Source organism: Lepidochelys kempii, chromosome 15 (assembly GCF_965140265.1).
Source record: "Lepidochelys kempii isolate rLepKem1 chromosome 15, rLepKem1.hap2, whole genome shotgun sequence".
NCBI classification, from domain to species: domain Eukaryota; kingdom Metazoa; phylum Chordata; order Testudines; family Cheloniidae; genus Lepidochelys; species Lepidochelys kempii.
This window is the reverse complement of record NC_133270.1, coordinates 13795925-13815266: the sequence shown is the minus strand read 5'-3', so window position 1 is coordinate 13815266 and position 19342 is coordinate 13795925. Positions and strand designations below refer to the sequence as shown.

The 19342-nt window shown below is 52.3% G+C and overlaps 1 protein-coding gene across 3 annotated transcripts in view; it reads left to right on the top strand.

Moving 5' to 3' along the window:
• The first annotated feature begins 219 nt into the window (after positions 1 to 219).
• The window catches only part of MMP11 (matrix metallopeptidase 11), a 33745-nt gene continuing 14622 nt past the window's right edge, over positions 220 to 19342 (top strand). For all 3 annotated transcript variants that reach the window (XR_012155082.1, XM_073313024.1, XM_073313025.1), the window contains exons 1-2: positions 220 to 463; positions 15473 to 15723. Coding sequence is in view for 2 of the 3 variants with exons in the window: in XM_073313024.1 (XP_073169125.1) it covers positions 260 to 463; positions 15473 to 15723 (455 nt within the window). In the remaining variant the exon portion in view is untranslated. The remainder of the gene's footprint in view (positions 464 to 15472; positions 15724 to 19342) is intronic.

Below are 19342 nucleotides of genomic sequence, written 5' to 3'. Positions count from 1 at the left end.
CTGTGGCCGAGGGGGAGGAGGCGCTCCCCTGCGGGGGGGGGGTGTGTGTGTGGGGGGGGGTCTGCCTCCCCCCGGCGCGGAAGGAGTTAACGCAGCCCCTGCTCCTGGCTCCAGCCGGGCTCCCGGGATTCCGCCCCCCGCCGCCCCACGTGGTGCCGCCGGGATGTGTCACTTCGGCAGCCCACAACCGTGTAATTCGAAGAGGGAGAACAAAAGGCAGGAGCGCGTATAAAAGGGGCTGCGGGACATCCCCGGCCCCATGTCTGCGCCCGGCAGCGCCCGGCCCCGGCACGCTCCGGCCCCGGCCCCGGCCCCAGCCCGCCTGCAACCTGCGCTCGTCCCGGCAGCGCCGGGGATGGCTCGGGCGCCGCTTTCCGCCCTGCTCGCTGCCTTCCTCCTGCCCTGGCTGCTGGGGGGCCAGGCGCTGCCCGCCTCGCGGGGGGCCCGCCGGCACAAAACCCTGGTGAGTACCGGCGGCGGGGGGGGGTCTCCCTGGCCCCGATCTCCGCGCCCCGATCTCCGCTGCCCGGGCCCGCTTTGCCTCCATGCGGCTCCCTCTGTGCCCTGGGTCGCAATCTCCCCTCTCCCCTTCCTCCAGCCAAACGCCGCCTCCGCCCTCCCCTCTCGCTGTGCGCGGGGGGGGGGGGGGGCTGGACGGACGGACGGACAGCTGGCCGGAGCCCCCACTCGGCCACACCGGTCTCACACAGGAGCCCCGCTTCCCGGAGGGACGGCACCCCTCGCCTTGTTTACATCCCGCTGCCCATTGCGTGCCGGCTGCGGGAGAAACCCTGCCCAGGGCTGGGTGAAGAATGTCACAGCCCCTCTGGCTGCACGGGTTTGCTTTGCTGCTCTTGTGTGCCCCCCCCCCCGCGCCCCTTCGGATTTCCATGCTCTTTTTCTAAAGACCTAAAGGGTTTTGCCTTTTGTGCATTCCCTTTTCTTGGGGCATTTCCTTGGCAAACCCCTCCCTGCTCCAAAAAAGAACCTGGAAACTTTTGGTGGTGGCTGTTCTGCTGGGGGAACAAACCCACCTCTCTTTCTCACCTCCCAGGGAAGCGCCTCCAGTTGTCCCCCCAGCAGCAGATGCTTGTTTGTTTTAGAGGTGGCACTTTACTGTTATGTCAGCTGCCTCCTGCTTTGTTGCAGGGCAGTGAAAGCTGCATGCTGGCTTTTCGCATGTCAGGATGCAGTTTTAAAATGTGCCCTCTTTTGTGGGGACTGCTGTAATTAGTGTTTAGAAGATGACAAGGGATCCTTCCCCACTCTTCCCCTTAAAGGTTCGGTGGCATTCATTGCCTGGTAAGAGCGCGTCCCTCACGCTGCGATGGCAGTTCCAGATGAAAGCGAGAAATGTTAAGGGGGACACAAAACTAAATAGATGAATAAAACCTGCAGGCCGGGGGGGAAGCGGCAGGCAGGGCTCTCCGTCACCTGGGATGGGGCTGTTGGCAATTGGAGGTGCTGATGCCTGGGTGGGGGGGAAGTTTGGGGGACTGGGGAGGACCGAGTGCTGCCCGCACTGGGGCTGTGCGTGTAATTGGGTTATTATAGGCAGTATTTTCCTGGTGCCTAAACTGATGACGGAGCAACGCCCGGTAGCACCACTGGGGATTAGCGCAGGTCCTGTCGATGGTTTTATTATCAAGCTCTGTCATCTGAGAGGTTTATAACTTGGCTGTTAAATCTGCTTGGGGGCTGGAGCTTGGTTTAAAAATTCTTGGCCTAGGAAGCACTTTTATTATTCAAAACAAAATGCCATTGAACTCATCCCAGCTGTGCCTCCATGAAGAGTAAGGCAGCGCACATGCTGAATGGAGATGCATTTCTTTGCACGCCCCCAGCTGTGTTAGGGCTTCAACTACATTTAGCAACTGGTTGATCCCTAGCTCTGCCAATAAGCCACAGTTAGTAACTGACAAATCTGGAGCCCTGCTCCTTCCTGCAGAGACATGAAGTGGTATGGGGGGGAGGGAGAAATGGGGAGGGGTCCTGAGCCACCCCATGGTGTCGCTACATAAAGAAACCCAGGAATCCCCATTCTCGAATGGACTGGCGGTGCATCTAATCTGGGTCCTGAGACCAGCAGGGGTCCATGCTGGCTGCTTTGTAGGAAGGCATTGCTAGCCCTAGTTTTAAAGTGTCCTGTGTAAATTAAGGTTTCCATATAACTCTGCCCAACTGAGACTAGTCCCCCCCCACACACACGCACACACTCGTATACCCATGATCCCCACTCACTGCCGCCAAGGGAGTGCAAAGGCTTCTGAGGCTTATACAAACTAGCCAGCATGTCTGGAGCACAGCAAGGAGCGGGGAGGGAAAGAGCTGGCACAGTGCCTTGGTAAGACAGAAATCCCATACCAAATCAGGCCAGTGGTCCGTCTTGTTCAGTGTCCAATACCAGATGCTTCAGAAGATGGTAGAACTCCCATAAGGGAGTGAGTACAGTCCACCTGGCCATGAGAAAAGCTTCTCCTTAATCCCAGGCAGCCAGCTGTTGATTTATATTATTCTGAATCCTGTTTGCTAACTACCCTGATATAACAAGAGTAACTCTGGATGATCTCCATATTATTCCTAACCAATAGCTACACCTTTTCAGCATCCTAATAAGCATTTGGGTCAAGAGCTTCTTTTGGCAGCTTCTTTTTGGCAAAAAATAAATTTACTTCCATGGTTTCTAAAGGGACATCGGCAATTTGGTCTTTTTAATCATTTTCTGGTGGAGCACCCTCCCTCACTAGCAAATAGTGTGTTCCCTTTCCACAAGGATTTTCTGATCTCCTGCCAGTCTTTATAAGGATCTTTCCAGCAAGCAAGACACCAACTATGCCATGCAAACAGTGACACTAACCGTACAGGAGGTGCTCTCCTATCTACCAAGTAAAGAAACTGAAATAGGAGACACGTCTTTCCACCACTGATGGCTTTCAGTCATTGAAGATGTTACTTAAAACCAGAGTAGGTCCAAAATTTCAGAGAAATGTGATTCTTTTTTTTCCAAGTTGGTGTCCATTTAATCTTGTTGCCATTTAATTTAATTGGATGCCACCTGGTTATTAGATTAAGACAGGGTTACCTGGGATTTCCGGATTGACCTCTTGATGGAGGGCAAAAATGCTTCACTACACCCAGACAATGTACAAAAACATACCATGACATGTTGGAAGAGGGGGTGCTGGATTTCTTCCTGACCTCAGCAGGTCAGTTTTTAGTCCTGAAGCATGAGGTTTGATAGCTTTTGATACACCCCCATTTACTGTTGGGGTGCTCAGGGGCTAAGGTTTGTTACAAGGTAAAACTAGGTGGGGGAAATTTAGAAGTTAGCACCTGAGGAAGGCAAGAATTAGAGCAAAAGCCAAACCATCTGCAGTGGTTTTTAAAACCCCCAGAACTAAAATCTCAAATTCTCAGGGCACTGCACACCAAATGGAACACCTGGAGATGGCCTGGCTCAGGCCCCCTCTGGGAAATTAATGTCAATGTGTTTTTCACTGAGAAACTAACCTTGCGGGGGGGGAGGGAGGGGAAACTGGTGGCCTCATGCCTAGTTGGCTGGTGTAATCCAGCCGTATGGCATTTCCTGGAACTTTCCCCTCTCCAGAGCCAGCAATCCTACCTGGAATGCACTGTGCTTCCTTATAGCTGCATGACATGCAGCTACCTGGGCCAGGAGCAGATGGGGGTGACGTTAGGAGGAGTAGCTCGGCCCATGCAGGCTCCTCCCTCCCCATGCAGACCAAGTTTACAAAAGAGGTTGATATATGCTGTTTGTTTTCACTCTTTAAATAGTGAAATGAGCATTCAGGATAATTTAGACATGTTTATCCTCCACTTCAGCAGGGAATCAAGAGCACATGTAAACATTTACTCCAGGGTTGTGTAGGCTTTGGCAGTGTCCACCTTCCCCCCCCCCCTCTCTCTCTCTCTCACACACACACACACACACACACACACAGCAAACTGCAGTTCTTGAAGGCTTTGTGTTAGTACCTGGGTTCTGGCAAAGTGGACAGGAAGGGAGAGCTGGGGGGTGGGGTGTCAGAAGAGAGAGTAGGAGTAAAAGAAAAGTAGCGTATCCAGGTGTTGTGCCCAGTGCTCTGTCACATCTGCCGTCCTACTGGGAAGGATAAAAATAACAGCAAAGACCGTCAAGCCTCATGCTTCTGGGCAGGAACATGTTGTCAGCTGGGGTCTGAAGAGATTCCTCACCTTCCCTGGCCCTCTCCTCCCTGTAACAGAAGTAGCATAAGGAGAGGGGCTGGTTTTCTTTGACAATGCTGACAGGAGTGGAGGATTCTCCAAAGGCTCAGAGCGGTGGGTCTGATGAGCAGCAAAGATTGGTATCCAAATCTTATGGGCTTATCCAAGCCTCATTGGTCTATGAACTAGACTGGAAACTTCACAAGAACAAGCTCTCTTGAGGTTCAGGTTCTATCCCATTCCAGCCAGGACAGCGAGAAAGGTTGTTCTTGTGAGATCTGGGCATTTGGACTGTGGGTGTGGCTTAAACCAGAAGGCACATGGAAATGAAAGTCACCTGAGTATTTGCAACCTTCAGAAAAGCGTGGGTTAGGTTTGGCTCAAGTTTAGAGGGAAAACTGAGGCCAGAGGTCTGTTCTAAGTGTATTCAAACTGCAGCAGACATCCCTAACTGTTTAGGCCACTGAGGAACAGATGGAACAGGTGGTGTCTAGGGAGGACACATGGTGGATTCCCTGGAGAACCCATCAAAGGGCTTTGCTCTGTCGAGAATAAATGAGAGAATAATCAGGCTTGGGTAGAGCTTGTGGAGTTCTCAGGCTGTTGCTGTGAGCAGAAGCTCTGCGGCTGGTTTATTACTTACATTTTCAGCCAGCACTCTGATGCACCATCTGTGTGTGTGTGCAGATATCATATTGTTAATCAGCTCGGTGGTATAACATCCTTGCTGCGCTTCATGGAATTGCCATACTGAAAAGTCCACTACGCAAGGGTAAAATAGAAACCTGTCTGTCAGGAAGATGCTCTGAAATCACTGCATATTTATAGAACTCTTGAGCCTTCACAGATGCAGCTCTTCATTCCATCCTCCCAGGAGCCTGAAGATCTCCACATATTGGCCAGAGACTTGGGGGTGTCTCTCAGCATATGCTTAAAGGTCAGGGGCCCCTGGCCCAAGTGGGTTCTGCTCCTGTAGATTGGGGGATCCCAGTCCCTGGCCTGGGCAGGCATGTCCTACCCATAGATAAGGGGTGCTGGTCCCTGGCCCAACTGGTACTTGCTCACCATAGGTTGGGGGGTGGCAATCCCTGGTCCAGGCTGGCACATGCCCCTCATAAATGGGGGAGGGGGTCCCTGCACATCTGGCCCCCTAGGTCAGTGGGTCCCAGTCCCTGGCATGTACTGACAGCTGATGCTTCATTTTAGCTTTGACCTTACAGATGCATAAAAAACAACCCTACTGTGACTGGACTGCACGAAGTCCCGGGAGGGTTTCTTGGTTTTCAGGGGATTCCTGCCTCATCAGACTAGGGGCTCATGAGATCTTTGTCCAGCCAGGCCTCCTGGGGTTTATTTCCTTGTACCTGGTGAGTACTCTTGCCTCGGGTTGTCCACAGGCTTTCACTGTGCTGCCTGCTCAGGAATGGTGCCACTGGTGGACCAAAGCCTTGAACTATCACATAACCACGGCTCCCTCTAAGCTGTGCTCGTGTGCCCGGGCACACAGATCCTAAACCCCACGCACACGGCAAAACACCATATGCACAAACATTTGCACAGAAGAAATTTTTTGCGCACACGGCCTGTCAAAAATTAGAGGGAACATTGCACATAACTAAAACGGCTGCTAATGAAAATAACCCTGAAGAGTTTATTAATTTGCCCTCCCTCTGCATCAGCTTAGGCCGTCACTGGCTCTGTGGGCATAAACATTTGCAGTTCTCAGTGTTTCATGTTTCCTGTTGCTTAGGAAAAATAAACATTTTCTTTCTTCGTTGCCAACAACAACCACCACCAGATAAACGGGAAACAGAGTCTGGTCACAGAGAGATTGGACTTGAGGATTCCTAAGGCGAATGGCAGGAGAGGGGCCTTGGTCTGTGTGTACAAGGAGCTCTGTTCCTGCATCTTCCCCTGCCTTAGCCCATCTTCACATTCCTGATGGCTTTCTCTTCACGTTGATCAGAATGCAGCCCAGAGGACATGGGCTTGTCCTGTGATGAGAGTGCTCTGTGTCTGTGTATATGTATAGTTAATCGATTCGGTGCCAGAAGATGGCATTCAAGAATATGCATTGTTCCGGGTTTCGTAAGATCAATAAAATATCTTGTGCTGACTTTCTTTGTGCAACTCTTTACATCAGGGCCTAACAGGTCCCACTGGGCAGAGCTACCAGGGTGCTGTACACCACAAAACAAGCAGGGGCTGGCCTACATCACAGAATAATGGTCCCTTTCAGCCATGAAGTGGCTATGATTCTCCGCGAGCATGGACTCTGGTACAGTGTCTGAGATGCCCTGATTCGGTGTGGAAGTGACTCCCTGTGAGGAAGCAGAACTTTACTGCTAAACAGTAGCTTCAGAGCACTTTGGAATCCCAACCCGCTCCGGGTTAGAGGAAGGGCTTGCTAAACCCAGGGGGGCAAAGGTGATCAGTGCTACTGAATAGGAGTGTTCTTCTTTTGAATCACGGCTGGTGCTGCCACTCCCGGGAGCAAGAAGCCATGCACACACCCCAGGAGCGAGGGGGAGGCAGCTGTCCTGGAGCAGAACCACAGAGACAAGAACCTGGGCACGGATGGCAGCAATTTCTTACCCTACAGTGTGGGAGAAAATAGCTTTACTTGCGAGTGTAAAGACACAGGGATCTTCCCCCTCCCCTGAGAGAGGAAGGAGGAGGGCGAGTGCAGAAGTACAATGCCCGTGAGTGCGGACTCTTTGGTCCTAAAGGAGGATGATTTTGCCTGTGAAGGTTCGCCCCTCCAGTGGCCAGAGTATCCATGGGATCAGTCAAGGAAGCAGCAAACACTGGGTCAGCACAGACCACGTGGAGGGAGAGAAGGGGGCTGGTTGAGAATGAGACTGTCCCCACTCCCACAGGGAAAGGAGCAGCAGGAAAGACCTGGACTGCTGTAATGGTTTGCAGGGCAGTGTCGCAGGAAGCTCTCAGAGGGTGGCTGTCGTTCTGATTCCTGAGTCCTGCAGTGCTCCTCCGTTGTAGGAGAGCAGGTGGCCTGGGCCGCTGGGAAGGGATCAGTGAACTGCAATGCTCTTGTGGCTACTGAATAGCGTCTGTGCCATGACAAAGCCCATCAGATGAATGAAATGACAGAAGGAATTGCTTTGAACTGGTTATCCCAGAAGGCTGAGCTCTGCGTGCTCCACACAGGTACTTATATGAGCAGTGTGACACAGAGGCACTAGAAAAGGGCAAATATAGTACTTGTCTATAAACGGGAATAAGGACAATCCAGGGAAATATAGACCAACCAGCTTAACTTGGGTCCCCAGAAAGATAACGGAGCAAATAATCAATCAATCAATTTGTAACCACCTAGAAGAAACTAAGGTGATAAGTAACACCTTTACAAATCAGCAGGGATTTGTCAAGAACAGGTGTTAAACCAACCTTATACCTATCTTTGACAGGGTAACAAGCCTTGTGGATAGGGTGGAAGTGGTGGTTGTGTTATATCTCGACTTTAGTAATGCTTTTGATACTGCCTCTCATGACCGTCTCAAAAACAAACTAGAGAAATATAGTCTAGACGAACCTACTATAAGGCAGGTGCACAACTGGTTAGAAAAGTCTACTCCGAGTCATTATCAATGGTTCACAACCAAGCCAGAAGGGCATATCAAGTGGAGTCCCGCAGAGATCTGTCCTGGGTCTGGTTCTATACAATATCTTCATAAATGATTTGGTTAATAGCCTGGAGAGTACACTTATACAGTTTACAGATGATTCCAAGCTGGGAGGGATTGCAAGCATTTTGGAGGACAGGATTAAAATTCAAAATGATTTTGACAGACTAGAGAACTGATCTGAAATAAGATAAAATCCAATGTGGACAAATGCAAAGTGCCACACTTAGGAAGGAATAATCGACTGCACAAATACAAAATGGGAAATGCTGGCCTAGGAAGGAGAGACAAGGTGGGTGAGGTAATATCTTTGATTGGACCAAACTCTTTTGGTGAGAGAGACACATGTTCAAGCTTACAGAGAGCTCTTCAGGTCTGGGAAATTTATGTCCAGTGTCACAGCTAAATACAAGATGGAATAGATTTTTTTTTTTTTTTTTAGTGCAAGTAGTTAACACATCTTTCAAGGGACCATTCAAGGTGAAGTGGCCTGTTAACACCCCTCCAGTCATAGGGAAGAAAGGAGGGGGAGAAGCAGATGGGGGAGGTTGTTAGTGGGTTATCAGTTGTTGTAATAAGCCATAAATCCACTGTCTCTATTCAGTCCATGACTTTTAGTGTCTAGCAAAGTTATGAATTCAAGCTCCCAGGTTTCCCTTTTGAAAGTTCTGTGCAGGTTCCCTGCAACAATAAGGACTGATAGGTCAGTTATAGTGTGATCGCTTTGTGAAAAATGTTCACCCACAGGTGAGGCAGTGGTTTGCTTTTCATCCTGTGTGAGTTAATAGGAGAGTGCAGTGATTGTCTGGTTTCACCTACATAGTTGCTATTGGGACATTTAGTGCACTGGATGTGGTAGACCACATGTTGTGATAGGCATGTGTAGGATCCATGGATTGTGAAAGGTGTGTGTGTGTGTGTGGGGGGGTCAGGGGGTTGTTTATCATTGTAGCAGTGGAGCTTGAATGCTTGTTTCTTTCACCAACAGAAGTTGGTCCAATAAAAGACATTACTTCACCCACCTAATATCCCGGGACCAACCATGGCTACAACACCACTGCTGAAGGAGGAGTACTGCAGAAAGATGTGGGGGTTATAGGGGATCACAGACTAAACAGGAGTCAACAATGTAACACTGTCGCAAAAAAAAAGCGAACATCGTTCTGGGATGTATTTGCAGAAGTAGGGTAAGCAGGACATGAAGTAATTCTTCCAATCTGCTCGGCGCTGATACGGCCTCAATGGGATATTGTGTCCAGTTCCGAGTGCTGCACTTCAGGAAAGATGTGGAGAAAGTCCAGAGGAGAGCAACAAAAATGATTAAAGGTCTAGAAACCAGGACCTGTGAGGGAAGATTAAAAAAATTGGGTTTGTTTAGTCTGGAGAAGAGAAGACTGAGAGGGGACATGATAACATCTTCAAGTATGTAAAAGGTTGTTATCAAGAGGAGGGAGATAAATTGTTCTCCTTAACCAGTGAGGACAGGACACGAAGCAATGGACTTAAATTGCAGCAAGATTTAGGTTAGAAATTAGGAAAAGCTTCCTAATTGTCAGGGTAGTCCATGCCAGGAAGTGAAGTATGTCAAAAAAAGGCCAGTATGGAGGCTGGGCAGTAGGAGAGCTCTCAGGTTCCTTGGATGAGGGCAAATCACTGGGTTTTCCACCTTGAAGGTGGGATCACAAATGTAAGTGATGGAGGGGAGGGAGAGAAACCAGCTGAGCCTGTTCCCCTGCAGGGCAGGTTATAGCCCCCCAGTAGGAGTCGTATCCAATATTAAACGGATCTAAGCCAGGATTGCAGTATAGTTAGCCCTTCTCAGCTGGCTGGGAACAAGAATGTCAATGTGTTATCTGTGTTGTGGTGGCACCTGGGGTCCATTGTGCAAGGCGCTGTACAAACCCAGAACAAAGCAATGAACGCTGCCCCAATGAGGGCAGTCTAAGTAGAAGACAGAGCCCAGTGGGAGACCGCAAGGAACCAATGAGAGGGTGTTGGTCAGCAGGACGGGCAGTGGGCTTTGCACACCAGCAGCCTCATTGTTGTCAAGTTTTTTGTTGACCGAAAATGTCCTGCTTTGCTGCTGCTCCTGGGTCTCTGTGGCTGGGCTGCCCTGTTTGCAGCCTCCTGCCAAGCATGGCATTTGACCTCCACACGCAGGAGCCAGCTCCGGGACAATTGCCCTGCCCCTAGCTGGAGAGGTTAAGGGTCCATTGCAGCTCGTGAATGTGGATGGGACACTGACCAGGGAAGGCTGGCTGTTTCCCACGTGGCCTCATGTGATGTCTGTCATGTTCTGCAGTGTGCCCGGGGTGATGTCCGTGCAAAGCCTGGGAGAACGGAGCAGGCAGTCTAGTCTGTTCCTTGCGGGGCTGTCTGCTGTCCCCTGGGATCAGACCTTTCCCCCTCTCATTCCGGGCTGGAGTTTCACAGTCAACCAACTGCCTGCTGGGAATCTGCTCATTTTTCAGAGGCCGCCCTCCCAATGTGCTGCTTAGCCCTGTGTGTGTATCATTCCAGCCTGCCCCAGGAGGGAGAAATACCTACGGAAGGGAGAGACCTTGGCTCATTAGTGTCCCCAGGGCTTTTACTCGGGGCTTTCGTCAGTATGGGATAGACAGCTGGATAGTCACTCAAACTCCATATTGCAAATCCTTTGTCTTGTTCCCTTGGCTGGGAAACATCAGTTCACAAACCCCAGGCAGTGAATATCCCCTTCTTAGCAGGCTCTTGTCTGTGCTCTGTGGGAGGGTTTGGAAAGTCCTATAAAAGCCAATGAGAATTAGCTGCATAAATCCTCCCTCCATGTCCTGAGCAGGACAGACTCCTGGGGCCACCCTGATAGTGAGAAGCAACCTATCCCATGGGCAGTCAGCAGGACCATTAGCGGAGTAAGGCACTCCCCCAGACACGACTAAGGGTCTCACAATCCAGCCAGCAGCCCCACGGGAGGGAGGATCCTAAGGCTCGCTGGCAGACATTGCTCGAGAGTGATGCACGGTCCTCCCTTCCCCAGACTGATTTCCATGGCCCCAGGCTCCACCTTCACAGGCTCCAGGAGCAGCTTTTGGCTCCTCAGCTGTGATGGCCTCTCTTTCCTTTTGGCCCATTGGAATTTTATCTCCCCTCCAGATCAGGGAGGGGGAGGGAAGGCACCGACACAACTAAGTAGTTAATGCTTTTCTTCGGGAAAGTGAAGCCGCCAAGAGAGGCTTTGGCAGCAGCATTCCAGCCCCAGCACTCACTCCTAATGGAGCTGCAGGTCAGGAGGAGTGATCATGGTTTACAGAAGAGGAGACAGGGTGACATCAAAGCTGACAGTCGGGTCTTCTACCCCATCCCTGCTCCAGTGCACAAAGCGAGCCCAGCTGAGCCCATACTGCCCGGCACATGGCTTCAGTGCAGTAGGGGGTGGAATCCAACATCGACAAGCAGGACATGTTTCCTGAGCCACCTCTCTCCCCTGGAGAGGCTCCAGGCCAGGGATGTGTCTCCGGTGACCAGAGCGATGAGTCCAGCCAAGTAGGTTCTTATCTCTGGCTAGAAAAGTCTCCAGAGAATTCCGTGGCAAATGGCATCAGCCTCTCGGCCAGCCCCTGGGCAGCTTTGCGTGTCTGGCTGTGGCTAACGCCGGTGGTTTCCAGGGAATTTCCGATGGTTGTGCTAACACGTGGGCAGCTCCAGCAATGGGGCAGATTGGCTGTGGCAGTGAATTCTCTACCCCTTCTATGCCAGTGCATAGGGAGCCACCCTGCACCAGGGGCCCAGATACCATGTGCAGAGCCAACTCTGTCAGCTCCGTGCTGCTCTTCGGGCCTCCCTCGCTCAGCAGTGCAGGGTGCTCTGAGGCCTGGAAGAGGTGCACAGGGGGCAGGTCGGGGTGGGGTCAGAGCCGGGAGGGCTGGGGCAAGGCTGGGGGCAAGCCCAGAGGTCCAGTGGCTCTGGATAGCTGCAGTGGCCCATTGCAACAGGGCACAAGTTAGCCAAATCGGCCCCGGAATAGGGGAGAGACAAACTGCCTCCTCTCAGTCTTTGGACCGGCACCAGTGTGCATCTGGCCGATAATGTCGACAGGGCTCAAGTGTTTCTATCCCCACACAGCTCAGGGCAGGATGATGGCCTCCACCAGCATAGGCGGCAGGTATAATAGGCCAGGGCAGGCTGAGCCTGCCGTGGCCGCTGGTTGCGGGGTTTGCAGGGAAGTTTTTGCTTATTGTTATGCCCCAGGCAGGATCCGGGGAGGCTGGGGAGGTGGTATCTGCTACTCAGCTTCCTGGGCTCATGAATGATCTCCCTGGACTCCAGAGGGATTACTGATGAGTCCAGGAAGCTAAATAACACATACCGCCTCCTCAGCCACCCCAGAACCTGCATGGCGTATATAAAAAGCTCAGGATCTTTGGAAGAGCTCGCGGAGCAGCTTGGGGCCTTAGGAGGGGAGCCGCAGCATGGCTGGGGGCTCCTTTGGCCTTGGGGAGGGGGAGAGGGAGCTCAGGGTCCCAGCTGGTCTGGGGGTCCTCCAGTCACGGGGCAGGCGGGGCAGGATTTCTCGGGGGGTCCTTGGGAGGAAGGGGTGGGGTGGAGGGTGGGCTAGCCTCCCTGAAGGGGGGCTCCATCCACCACCCATGTCCACCAGCACTTGCAAAAGTGGAGCTAACAAGATCCTGCCATCGAGAGACCCACCAGCTCCTCCAGCAAAGCAAGGGCAAACCATGGGGGATGGTCCTAATACGTCTAAGGTTAAAAAACAAAAAAACCAAGCAGGTGGGAAAAATTCCAGGCCTTCTCTGTATGTCAGAAGGGCACAAACGCAGATGGGTAAAACTCTTTTGCAGGTCCCTCTTTAATCTAACCAGCCCATGACTGCACATGTCCTCCAGTCACGAGGGGCCCTGAGGCCAGAGGCCACTCACCACTGGGGCTCATTTCTGTTGTGCAATCCACTGGCTCCCCCCTTGCACTTGTCCTTTGCCCCAGTCCCGTGGACGCTCCTTGCAGGGCCCTTTCTGGGCCTGTGGAATCGAGACACCTCCATCTCTAGCTGTCCTTGCTGCGTAGCAGGTCCTGCCCCGGCGTCTGAGGTGAGCACCCTTTATCTGGTGCAGCCTGCACGGTGCCTGACAAAGAGAGAGCCCCATCAGTCGGGGGCTGTCTTGGACTCAGCCGCAGAGTCCTTAGTGTGCATCCCAGGTGAGCAGCACAGCGATACTCTGACAGCTCATCTTGTTACCAGCCTTGCTGTAAAAGTCTGGGAACCTCTTATTCGGTAAGGCTCTGCTCTTGTGAGCCGCTGGTGTGAGAGGAGTGCCCAGGGGACAGATCAGGACAGGCCGCACCTGCGTCCCCCGCCTCCTCTTTGTCAGAAACCATCGACTTGTTCTTGGTGGCCTGGGCTTAAGGGCCGTGTGTAGTGTTCCTGGGTGCTGTTCAGCAGCTGACCTGCCGCCTCCCGGAGCTGGGGCGATTGCTATAGCGTGCAAAGCGCTTTGGGATGTAAGATTGATTAGCTCATTATGAGACCTGAGTTTCTCAGACAAGGACAGCAGGAGGTGATCGCCACCGAGCTAGAGGAGCGTCTGGCTGGCTGCGACAGGGCAGGACGGGCTGGCGGAGTAATGCTAGCAATGAGTAGCGAGACTACCATGTGCCTTCACGTGACCTGCCAAGTTCCTGTGTCAGTCCCTGCAGCCTGTCCGGACCAGAGGGCACTGTGCTGTGATCTAGATGTTAGCCATGATAGCGGAATTAATGCCAAGGGCTTCACACTTCATTACAGCCCACATGAATGGAACTATTGTGCTGGAACAGAGATGGCAATTTGTGGGATTAAACTGCAGCTCCATCCGTAGAAAACCAGCCAGCGCCGCGTCCTGCTGACCGTAAGGTCCCTGGCTGGGTGATGCAGGGGGTGGCCTGTCTGCTGGCACCTGCGAGACCGGGCTGTGCGAGTCTGTCAGCACAGCGAGGTCCCATTTAAGTCACAGGGAACTAGAGAACTAAAGGAAACAAATGAGTCGAGCCTGGCGGCTCCAATGACCCCGATTCCTTCAGGATAAAGGGAGCTTCCCTCCCCTCAGCGTCTTACCCCGTCTGTCTTGCTTCTAATGTGGCCAAGGGATATCTCTCTTACCCGGTCACTGCCCCTGGAGGGAAGAATCCAAGCATCAGCAGCCGTGAAGGAGTTTGCTGTATGCTCCTGTGACACCAGTGGGCTTTGTAACCTACCGGAACTAGGCCAGCTATAACTTATTAGCCACTGCCTAGCCCAGCTGGGCTGCCAGGGACCGAGCAGGGTGTGCAGTGGCTGGAGGAGCAGGGCGGCGGAATAGCCTGAGCCTCCACGGACTCCCTCTGCCGTGTCACTTGGACCAGCATTTTCAAATGTGGATGCCTAAAATGAAGCAACTGCGTCCACGTTTGAGCAGCCGAATTACGCAGGCTGAGCGCTGTGTAATTCCCACCGGTGGCCCTGTGGGTTTGGGTTGCTTACTTTTAGGCAGCCAAGTTTGAGAATGTTGGCACTGTCCTCTCTGCACCCCAGCTGACCCTCCTGTGAAAGGGAGAACTGCAGTCCTGACTTAGCTCTCCGGGGAGACGGCTGGCTTAATCGGTGGGACTAGCCGTATGATGAAAAGCACCATATGAAAGGTTAAGTGTCAATCACCGCATAAGAGTAGTTCATGACCTTTCCCATGCCAGGACCCACCCCACTCCTGGCGCTCCCCTCCCATCTAGTTGGGACCGTCTCCCTCCCATTTAGCAATATGGGATGGGCAGGGTGGTCTTGACGCCTCTTGTGAACCCAGGGGGATGAGAACTCCTGCCATAGGACACAGGTTGGGGGCACTTCATTACAGTCACCACGGTCAGGGATCACACAGCGAATGCTCGCGCACTGAGCAGGGACTGCCAGGGGTCCTGTTCCGCAGATAGGGGCAGATGCTAGAAACGATAGGAAAATGATGAAGGGGGAACAAGGGGGATAGGAGAGACCTGTGCGGGCCCCCCATTCTCCCTCTGAATCCACGTGTTCTTCTGCCAGCCTCTTGCTTTCCACAGGCAAAGCAGAGGTTTCTGCACCCCCCCAGCACAGCACCCGGACTCGAAGATGCTTCTGTCCCAAGTGCAAGGGAGAGTGAGGTGCATAATTAAACCATTGCCCGAGCACGGTGTGCTTGGGGTTAACGCCAATGAGCAGCCAACTGGGAAAAAGATGCGGCTGGGGGAATTTACTGCCTAGCAATTCCCTTCTTTCTCTGAGGGTCTGGGTTCCTGCCCAAAGCCTTTCCCGCTGACCGGCTGCCAAGGGAACACAGACCAGGAGCTGCTGTGGCTTACTGAGGTTGCAGCAGGTGCGCCCCGGCCTGGAGAGCAGCAGAGCCCAGTGGAGGGAGAGCACAAAGACCAGGGTGGGTTTGCTGCACAGAATGGTGGGAAGTAAGGAGGCTTCTCACCTGAAAGAGTGTTTGGGGGGAGCCGGTGTAATGGCTGGAATGCAGCTGGAAGACACTGCGGCAGGGTTGCTGTGGCATAGGCTAGAGGACAGGTTTGTGTAGCTGTCTATATGCCATGCTTTCTCCTGCCATCCGCACAAGTCACAGCTCTGTCTGCCTTTTGCCTAGGATGGGGCTCGGAAACACCATGCCTGGAAGGAGCAGAACCCCTGGATTTCCTCCTCGGTTAATACCATGGAGACTGGAGTCCCCATCAAGGGCTTCTCCAGGGGCACAGACAGGCCGGCAGCAAGCTGGAACCCACCTCGCTGCGGCGTGCCAGACCTACCCACCCTGCCAGACGGCCAGAATGGGCGGAACCGGCAGAAGCGGTTCGTCCTGTCGGGAGGACGCTGGGAGAAGACGGACCTCACCTACAAGTAAGACAGGCGCAGAACCAAAGTCACAAGCAGGGAGCGAGTCCCGGTCAGGATCTCCTTCCTAAAAGAGAGTTTCCGTTCGGTGCTTTCGTTCACTGAGCCTCGCCTATTACGGGGCTGTCCAAGCTGGGGAACTTGTTCAAGAAACAGGGTGCAGGATGCTGGGGTGACAAGGGTATATATCACACAGACCAGTTAGGCCCAAGCTGTCTCACCCACGTGCTCACCATAGACGTGACGGCCTTCACACCGTCAGCCACTCACTCACCCCACCACCCCCACGCTATTCACGCACCCACCAGCTCCGAGCACCCGTGTGCGCCCCCACAGTCACACACGCTCCTTCCCTCACACACACAACCACACACTCATTAACACACCCACGCTCACGTATACACCCACTGGCTCAGACTTACAAACACCCCGGCCCTTCTCTCCGCACACCCCACCAGGCACCAGTCCCACATACTCACACAACACCCTCCCTCCCCGAGGCTTCCCTCCGCGTTTATTTTAAATAGTCCGTTCTAGTCGTCATTTAGTGAAGTGCTTACAAACATGGCCTCAGTGTCCCCGAAATCACACCACATGCTCTCTGATAGGAGTTTGCTGAGTGTGGTTAAGGGCCAGGGTTCTGCTGGCTGATCACACTCCATATTCTCTCCTCAGTGCACTTCTGCAATTGCTGTTAGCCTAAGGGAGTAAGAGGCACATGTGGAAAGGAGAACTTGCTCCTGTGCATCTTGATAAGGCCCAGAGAAATATCTTCACCGGGTATGCATTTAAATGACCTTAACTGAGCACAGGGGATGCTGCTATGCCAATAGCCTCCCGAGACTATCAGGGTAGTGGAAAGGCTTCCTCTTAACCCTGGCATCAGAGGAAAAAAACTTTGCTGATATGAACAAGCACCAACATTGTGCCGGGGAACTAAAATCCTGCTGCATCAGAGATTAAAAACATCACACTATCCAAAGGCAGCGTTACAGGGATGTGGGAAATGAGGGGCTCATGCACCAGTTAGTGAAACAGCATTTCCCTTCAGCATGAGCCAGATGCTAGGAGCTGAAAGCTTTTTCCATAGCTTTGAGAACTCCCATGTATACATGAGCACACAGGGTAGGTATGTCCATACCCTAGCTCAGAGATATGCTGGCAAAGGTGTGTCTAGGAATCTATTTAGACTGGTATCTGAGCGCCTCACCACACTAGAGGTGTGCACGAAGAGTGTGCACCTATACCAGAGTTCTCCCTCTTCTCCCGTTTCCCGGGAGCTGGCATCATTTCCAGAAATATGTCTTCCCTCTGCTCCCATCCAGTTCTCCCCTCACTACAAGAGCCAGGGAACAGCTGATGAAACTGAAAGGTGGCAAATTCAAAACTTGCAATCAGTGCACAATCAGACTGTGGAACTCATTGCCACATGATGTTGTTGAGGCCAAGAACTTAGCAGGATTCAGAGAAGGGTTAGATGTTTCTATGGGCAACAGGAGCAGGTAGAATTCTAATAGTACATATTAAAAAATAAAGCAAAGCTTTGGGGTGATCTTTAACTGCTAGGGCTGAGGAGGACATTTTCCCTGCGGGGCAACTGCCTCCTGTGGGGTTTTTCTTGCACTTTTCTCTGACACATCAGGTGCTGGTTATTGTTGGAGCCAGTACGCTGAGCTGGGTGGACATTGGTCTGGATCCGGTATGGCAATTCTTTTGTTCCTCCTTTCATAGCTGAGCACATCTGGATGTGGGCTTGATTCACCCCAGGCGGTGCATGGAGGTGTAAGCTGTAGCTCCTTGTTCCAGCAGGGCCTACTGCCGTTCAGAAGGGATCTGTGGGAGGACTGGCGGGGAGGGTGGCGTTTGGCATAAATGAGGGGTGCCTTAGCCAGGAAAGGAGAAGCAGAATGTCCTTAACAGCAAAGCTACTCACCTCAGACCCATAGCTACTGTCCTGCAGGTTCTCTTCCATACAGGGGCAGTTTGTTCTGTCTCTCACGCCGTTACGCTGGTTTTAGATGGAGGACATCTCATTCGCCGATTGTTTTCGGCCAGACGTGACTCCGACACCGAGCAGGTTTAAATGCAACATGGAGGCCAGGGTAACCTCTCCGGTGGGAGTGGTGGTGCTGCATGACTTGTAGCCATTCTAACCGCAGTGTCATCGCGCTACGGTCAGGAGCGGGGAGTGCAAGTTAATGGGGAGTCTGGGGATTTCCAGGTGTTTAGGGGACCAGTGGCGTTAATGCCGACGGTGCTGCTGGAGACTTTATCGGTGATTATTGTGGTGATGAGTACATTGTAACATTGATGGCAGTGGTTGTGCTGATGGCCAGACTGAATGTTGGTAGGATGAGTTGGCTGGGACCCCTTCCTAGGCTTTGAGGAGTCAAAGGTCATTGGCAAATGTTCCCTGACTTGTACCCAAGCCTTCAAGGCATGCGTGAACTGGCTGGAGGAAGTCGTAATTTAGAAATGTTTAGTGTACTACCTCCTCCCTGAACTTTGCTCTCCACTAGAATGACAATCCTGTCACTGTTTACAGCAGGGATGCTGAGTTAGCGTCTGATTCCGGGAGCCTTACTTATACTGCAGAGCAGTGACTCATGAGCAACCCTCCCCCCATTGGCGTTAATAGGGCTGCTCGTGAATGTGCTGTTCACTGGGATAACGAAAGGGTCGCAGGTTCAATCCCTTAGGGATCAGGATGGTCGCTTCGGTGGGGAGTGGAGGGGACCAGCTGACATCAACAAGCACCAACCTCATGGGAATAAAATGCCTTTGCAGCAGAGATTAGAGAGAATCAAATCACACCATCCAAACAGAGTTATGGGTGGGGGTAGACTGGAGGGATTATACCCCCTCCTAGGTACTGTTGCGGCATTTCACTCCAGCACATGCACCAAACAGCTTCCCTCTCCTCCTCCAAAGCCCTCCTAAAAAATACATGTCTACAAAGCTGTTCCAAAACCACCTCTGCAGGATTCCTTGCGCCACCTCAGCCTCAGCCTGGTATCTTGTATGCTAGGGCCTGAGCTATACAGACTGTCTGAGCTAGAGTGTCCTCTTCTTGTGGCAAAGCCCAGGTCTGTTACTGTGTTTACATGGCCCCAGCGAACCAATGTTGCGTGGCAGATTGTTGGTAAAATGGAAAGCTGATGGTGGGATTTGTGGTAAGGACATTCCCTGTTGTCTTATGAAATTGTGATTTGCAGCCAGTGTAATGATGACAAAAGTTCAATGACTCATTAGTGCGGATTGTAATGATGATGGACATGGTGGCATTTACATTAATGGCCATTCTAATGCTGGTTGTGGTGACAACTAATGCATTGCGGTTCACACTGACCCTGATTTGCCGGTGAGATCCAGACTCATTACGCTGGTGTGGGGCTTGCTCCGATAGTGATTATGTTGGCTGAGGTGTTCTGATGCTCACAGAAGAGGGTAGCATCCCTTTTTACGATAGATGGCACTCCCTGCTGCTGCTAATGCCCGTGATGACGCTGCTCATACCAGTGCCAGTCTGACGCTGACCATTGTGTGATGTTGGGATGATAGTTCTTGGAAAACATCCGGTCAGTGTGCAGTGGCAGTCAGAAAAGCGAATAGAATGCTAGGAACC